This window comes from Nannobrachium achirus, assembly GCF_963921795.1.
Source record: "Nannobrachium achirus genome assembly, chromosome: 3".
NCBI lineage: Eukaryota > Metazoa > Chordata > Actinopteri > Myctophiformes > Myctophidae > Nannobrachium > Nannobrachium achirus.
Window position 1 is genome coordinate 33,246,130 of NC_137812.1, and position 7,523 is coordinate 33,253,652.

General features: G+C 43.6%; 1 protein-coding gene across 1 annotated transcript; it reads left to right on the plus strand.

Moving 5' to 3' along the window:
• Positions 1 to 1,925: 1,925 nt before the first annotated feature.
• LOC308282184 (WD repeat-containing protein 1-A-like) lies at positions 1,926 to 3,749 on the plus strand (the record flags this gene model as incomplete). The annotated part of the gene is made up of 1 exon (XM_080722529.1): positions 1,926 to 3,749. The coding sequence occupies one exon, from the start codon at positions 1,926 to 1,928 to the stop codon at positions 3,747 to 3,749; it is 1,824 nt and encodes a 607-aa protein (XP_080578655.1).
• Positions 3,750 to 7,523: the final 3,774 nt, after the last annotated feature.

Sequence of the window (7,523 nt, forward strand, 5' to 3'; positions counted from 1 at the left end):
CCCACCATAGCCACACCCTCACACTCCTATCCATGGGCTCTCTTTTACCGCCAAACCCTCCCAAGCAAAAGTAGCTTGGTTCCAAGAAGAAAAATTGTACTGTGGGTAATGTCTTTTATGCCCCTGTAAAAGTATCAATACAGCAATGTAAAATACTCTAAAAGTACTCTGTTACAAGTAAAAGTCTGGTATTCAAAATGTATTTGAGTAAAAGCACAAACGTATCTGTAACAAAATGTACTTAAAGTACCAAAAGTGCTGGCCATTTCCCCAAGTTTTGAAATGTATAAAATGTATAAATGTCTTTGAAAGTAGCAGATCTACAAGCTACAAGATGTGACACATTGTGTAAAAGTTAAAGTATTGGAAATTGGAAAAATTCAAGTAAAGTACAAATACCTCAAAACTGTAATTTTAAGTACGGTACTTAAGTAAATGTACTTAGTTACTTTCCAAAACTGATTTCCACTGGGCCAACTGTATGTGTGGATCGAAGGGAAGCGCCCACTGTATATTCTCTGCATGACAAGAGGGGTAAATACATTGGCAGCCTGTGGCTGACAGGTGACATAGAGCTCAATGTATTTCAGAGTATATGGTCCTTGTTACTGTGACACCACAATACATTAAATTCATGCTTCGCTAACCCAGATGCTTTTCCGTCAGTGTGTGCATGTGTCTGTGTAGTTATGTAACCTGGGCATTAATAGGTAACACCCAGCAACCACGCTGCCTTGCCTCCCCTCTATACTACCACATGCCCGTCTCCAGCCTTCCCTTATTTCAACATTGTCTGCTTGAAAGCTTTGAGAGCAGGTAATCTTGTCTTATTGATTGTGGCAGTTGCCTCACCCATCAGGCCTGAGTGCTGTCAGGGCAGCATCTTGTCCATGACAGCGACCGCATTTGGCCCTATAACCTCCAGATGTGCGAGTACTGGCACACTGTAAAGGATCATGCCAAAGAGCATTGGCACACTTCACTGCCAAGCACGAAACAGACTTTATCAGTCTCCTCCCGCACATGTTTATGGTCTAAGAAGTCTTGTCATAATGAGAATGGGGGGGCACGGTGGCGTATTCGGGGAGGGGAAAGGAACTGGTTGGAATAACGTGTTCCTTCCACGCGCTATACGTCCAACGGGGGAATCTCTCCCCTGTCAGGTGAAAAGAAGCGGCTTGGACCGGAAGGAAGTCCGTTGCTCTCCCAAGGTTGGCCAAGGGAGTGCCCAGGATTACGGTACATTAGATAATTGGCACTGGGTTAAAAATGGGTTGCAAAATCGTGGGATAAACATGTAGATACTAGAACGTCTGTCTGTCCTGGCGTTTAGTCTGTTGAAAATTACACATTGCATGCAATGAATCTAGTAGTCAACATTTACTGTAGGTTCTAGGCTATTTCACTGAACATCAATCACTGTCCAAATGACAGCTTAACAGAATTTTGTGACTAATACATCCTAAAGCCGTCTGGACAAACTGACTATGCATCTATTCATTTAGTTACATCACATCAAATCACATCACATTGTCAATACGTCTCTCAAGGCCATCACTTCTAGAAGGAGAAGTAGGTCTGGTCTGCTGCTATATCTTACATTGTTCACACACTAGATACATTTCTTTGACCCACTTACGGTTGGATTAATCTGTCCAAACTGCTTTTATTTATATCAATGGAAGAATATAGCAGAGACATCCTCCAGGTCATCAGGGAACCACTGGCGGTGATGTACCATTAAAGGTGTTAGCTTGCCCTTGGCATTGAATGAACTTGCAAGGGCACCAGGCTGAGCAAGTCTGCGTTGTTAGGCGTGCATGACAACGGTTTGCGTTGTGTGTGCGATGCCAGACCAGTGCTCTGGTCAACCTATATAGGATGTCGAAGACTGCAGCCAGCGTAGTAAAGAAACAGCAGTGGAGATGTCTCTTGAATTCAAACATGTATTTGCCTGTCTCCCCTCAGTAACGAGGGGCGCCGCCAAAGTGCTTGGCGGAGATCCCAAAGGCATCAACTTCCTCTACACCAACGGGAAGAGCGTCGTTATCAGGAACATTGAAAACCCTGCGATAGCTGACATTTACACAGAGCATGCTCATCAGGTGACTGTTGCCAAGTATGCGCCCAGTGGTTTCTACATTGCCTCTGCAGATGTGTCAGGGAAGATCAGAATCTGGGACACCACCCAGAAGGAACACTTGCTCAAACATGAGTACCAGCCATTTTGTGGGATGATCAGGGATATTGCCTGGACGGAGGACAGCCAAAGGATCGCCGTTGTGGGGGAGGGACAAAATAAGTTTGGCGCTGTGTTCTTAGTGGACACCGGCTCCTCAGTGGGCGAGGTTATCGGCCACTCCAAAGTCATAAACAGCGTAGACATCAGGCAGGCACGGCCATACTTCCTGGTCACTGGTAGTGATGACACTAAAGTCGCTTTCTCAGAAGGCCCCCCCTTCAAGTTCAAGAACACAAGAGACGACCACAGCGGCTTTGTCAACAGCGTGCGTTATTCCCCAGATGGAAGCCAATTTGTTACAGCTGGTGCTGACGGTCAAATCAATTTGTACGATGGAGGCACTGGTGAAAAGATAGCCTCGCTGGGCGGAGAGAAGGCCCACGATGGAGGCATTTATGCGGTGAGCTGGAGCCCCGACGGCTCCCAGCTGATCTCTGCCTCAGGGGACAAGACTGTGAAGCTGTGGGACGTTGGAACGGGCACAACTGTCACCACGTTCAACATGGGCCCTGATGTCATGGACCAGCAGCTGGGGTGCCTGTGGCAGAACGGTCACATCCTCAGCATCTCCCTGGCCGGATATATCAATTACCTGGACAAGAAAAACCCAGACCGGCCACTGCGAACAATTAAGGGTCACATCAACTCCATCCATTCTGTAACGGTGCACAAAAATGAAGGGCGGACGACCATCTACACCGGCAGTCATGACGGACACATCAATTACTGGGACTCGGAAACCGGAGAGAATGATACATTTGCGGGCAAGGGCCATACCAACCAGGTGAACAAGATGGTGGTGGACAAGGCAGGCCAGTTGGTGACCTGCAGCATGGACGACACAGTACGCTACACCAACCTCAACAAAAAGGTGTATAGTGACTCTGACGTGGTGAAGATGGATTCGCAGCCTAAATGTGTGTCAGTGGCACCAGGCGGGCTGGCACTGGTTGTGTGCATTGAGCACTTGATCTTGCTGAAGGACAAGAAGAAGGCGTTCTCTTTGGACAACCTGGGCTACAACCCCGAGGCCGGAGCTCTGCACTGTGGAGGGAGTACTGCTGCAGTGGGTGATGACAAAGGGAAGGTTCATCTGTACTCCATCCAGGGTAACACGCTGAAAAAAGAAGGCCAGATCCTGGAGGTTAAGGGGCCCATCACGGTCATGGACTACTCCCACGACGGAGCCTACCTCGCAGTCACGGACGAGAAGGTGATCACGGTCTACACCGTAGCAGACAACTATGCAGTCAAAGATGAGTTCTATGGACACCACGCAAGAATTGCATCACTGGCCTGGTGCCCGGATAATGAGCACTTTGCCAGTGGTGGGATGGACATGATGATCTTTGTCTGGACTGTCCACGACTCGGACAAGAGAGTCAGGCTCGCAGATTCCCACAAGCTGCACCATGTCAGCGGCCTGGCCTGGGTTGATGAGCACACCCTTGTCACCACCTCTCATGATGCCTGTGTGAAACAGTGGACTGTTAAGTTCTGTATCTGATCTAAACACGGGAAATATGGGAACAATGTCCCAAAAAGACAATAACTGTTGTAGAACTCACACGCCACACACAATTCTAATAATACCAAACATGCTAGCAGCGCACAAAGCCCACCCACACGTGCTGTCACAAAGCAGGGAGCAGGCATTGAATGCAGCGAACATCTCAGACAAGGACAAAACTTCAAGAAGCCACAATTACTGTGCTAATTTCTATGGATCAATTGTCTGCAGAAATCCCAAAGCAGTGTGTCACACTTTTTCTTTCCTGATCCAAGAATCAATTACAATCTCCAAGGAAGATCCCCTCATCTATTTCTGGTTTGGTTTTACAGATTCCAACAGAATGAGGCTGTTATGGGCTAGGAAGCAGAGGTTGTAGCAGTTACTTAGGTCTTGATAGACCTCAGCCCAACACAGCAAGCTGTATTTAACGGTACAGCATAAAAATAACCCTGTCCGGTTCCACCAGTTATACCTGGCTGCACATGAAGACGTGCTAACCTACGACTCACTTGATATAGCTCAGAAGTTAAGCATTTCTGTTACGAGTACACTTTCTTCATTTGTTTATTTCTTCATTTTTTGTTTTGTTTTTTTGCCTAGTGCCTTTGGATGTGTTGCTGCCCACGAGATAACACTCACATCATGTCTCTGACCTACTGTATCTAGGCTAATGCATATTTTGTGAAGTCAGCTTTTTTTTTTATGTTTTCAGTGTGGAACACAATGTTTGATAAGGAGACAATTAAAGGCCTGACCAGAAGCCCAGTCTGACCAGATCAATAGCACAGTCGGGCAGGATACATACGTATGTATCCAGGATGGAGCGGACTAACACAGACATACTGAACAGTACATGTACATAGGAACTAAAAGGCACACAATGAAATATGGTAAAGCACATGCACAATTAATATTCATTCATTCATTCAATACTGTAAGAAATGTTTCAAATACAATGCTGTCTGTTACCCACAGATATTTTCTAATATTTCAGAAATGTTAAACGGTCTGAATTTCTATAGAGCCTTTATCTAAATGCGCCTCTATTTTTGCATTTTCAATTAGATTTCTTTAAATTTCATTTAGATGTTTTGTTTTTAATTTCAAAGTTTAGTTTTGATTAGTTATTAAAGCGTGTTTCCTAGTTTAATTTATTTTTTGAAAAAACGTAATGTTAGTTTTGGTTTTATTCGTTTTTGGGTTTGTTTTTATTGTTATATGATACTTATCAGGGGTAAGATTTGGAAAGTTTCTGAAAATAGCAAGCGCTGTCAGCTTCTACATCTTTTGTTTTGTTTACTAAAAGTAAGGACATTTTCTATATGATTTAACTTTTAGTTAGTTTTGTAAACACTGCACACATTACAGTTTCAGTTAGTGTTTAACTTAACTATAATAACCTAGCCCCGTGGATTTAGCGTCTCGGTCGGTGATTTACCGCCCCGGTCGGTTGATTTAGCGACCCGGTCGCTGAAAACTACCGACCACGTTGCGACCCGGTTGCGCCCTCTCTCACCAATCGTGTCTGATTGTACATTACATTGTCCATGATATTCAGCCTTAAGCCCGTATCAGAGTCGGGTCCGCGGTGGTGTAGTGCCGTGTAGTCTTTTTGAGTCATAAAACTACAACGTTAACGCTCAAAAAGACTACACGGCACGACCCGACTCTGATACGGGCTTTACAACCCGGATATCATCGAATATAATAGTGTGTTGCCTATAGCAACCACACTAACCAGAGAAACCAGCAGGATAGCAGGATAAGAATGTTTCCTATAGGTGACATGCATATCAAGGATCCATATCCAGGCATGCACAGCCTAAATAGAAAGATTTGAGCCTGGAGAATGTGAACTGTTCCTGATGAATTCCATCTTACCTATCTATTATGATGACACGTGAAGCTTGGACAGAAAAAGTCTGTTGAACTCAATGGACTTTTGGGGTTACAGAAAAGGTTACAGAAAAAAGGGTTACACTGGGTGAAATAAAAATGGAAAAGAACAATAGTCTGGTTGCCTACAGCAACCACACTAATTCATTCGATAAACCCATAGGATAGAAAATGTCCTGCAAAAAAGTTGTCATAGCAGCAAATTATATTTTTGTGTGTAACAAGGTTACATAGTTTTTTCTTCACAGGATGATCAAGTTCTGTGATGTACTTAATGATGTATTGTCTTAACATATTTTGACTCAATAAAGTATATATATAAAAAGAATCACACCCAATGTGAAGTGAGCGGTGGTGTCATCAATTGGTAATTGGTGATGTAATACAGGCTACGTAATTGGTGATGTAATATGATGTAATATGGCTACACACACACACATATTGCTATGGCAAAACGCTGAGGAAAACACATTGCTATGGTAAAACGCTGAGGAAAAGTGGCTACAGACACACGCACAGCCACTCTATGGAGCGGTTTACCACCGCTCAAAAAAAACTCTGTAAAGCATACCCGAATATTACTGACAAGTAACATCAAACTACATCCCTCTCCCTGTCTCTTGTCTTCTCTGTGTCCGCGGCGTGCAATGTGCATGCATCACAGGTGAACTGCTTGTGGTATGTTGTCATGTTAGCTTGTTGTCACCTTAATTAGACATGGGCTTAACTGAGCAGTGTGTGTCTAACGTGCATGTGCACACGACAGGTCGTCTCACTGTGTGAGGTGCAGCTTGTAATTGTATTAAGATAGTTCTCAGCGGACTTTTAATTACCATGAATAAATACTACATTTGGTTAAGTCTGTTGAGTATGATCTATAGTACGAATCAATATACAGTAATACATATTTCAGAATTGCATAGAGCAATTCTTGCTGTACTTGGTGTGGTATTGATGACGTAATTGGTGCTGATTAGTGCCATTATACACCCGACATACGGTAGGTATCGGATTGGCATAAACTGGCATACTCGCCAATACAGCCAATACCAGCATTTTAGGCATATGGGTATCGGAACAACTCTATTTAAAATATCACATAAACCCCCAACTAGCCTACACAAACCCTTGCATGTGTCACACTTCATGATAGAATGGTGTAAGGAGTGGAGGATTCATGCAGTAAAGTAGGATATCGATGAAGGCTGCATTTGATTTGGTTCTCTGTATAGTTCACTTGATTGGATGCAGCCTGAGGCAAGAAGGAAACTGGTACCTATTCCTTTTTAAATGTGTTCACTTCAACTGTCCACTTAGGCACTCACAACATCCCTATTTTACTGTCCCCCCAAAAAATTACTTCTGAATATGGATGTTGGGACATTCCACTACAAAGCTCCATCTGATTGGAAGGGGATCTATTACATCTTTTGGCCGCTTCAGGACTTCCTTGTAGGCCTACTCTACTCACATCTTGAAACAACCTGTTCATGCTTCTAATATTGATTTTATTTACTCTATGTACATTTTTGACTCAAGCCAACGTATTGTATTCTCCATTCTTTTTAGTTTTTTTCTTAAATAGATAAAATATAAATAAAGAGTTGGGGGTTGGGGGTATGGGTGGGAGATGGTGAGCAAGCTAACTGTACTGAACGTGTTGTGTGTTTGCATTGTATGTAATGTCTTAGTCATGTGTTTTTGTACTGTATGTAATGTTACTTATGTGACTAGGAGGAGCCCCTCTAAAATAAGATGCTGCATCTCAAGGGTCCATCTCTGAATAGATTCTGACCAAATTCTGATTCATGATGAAACTGAAGTTCAGTCAGTCAACCCAGCTAAGGTAACCAGTTGGACTTTGTGTCTCTT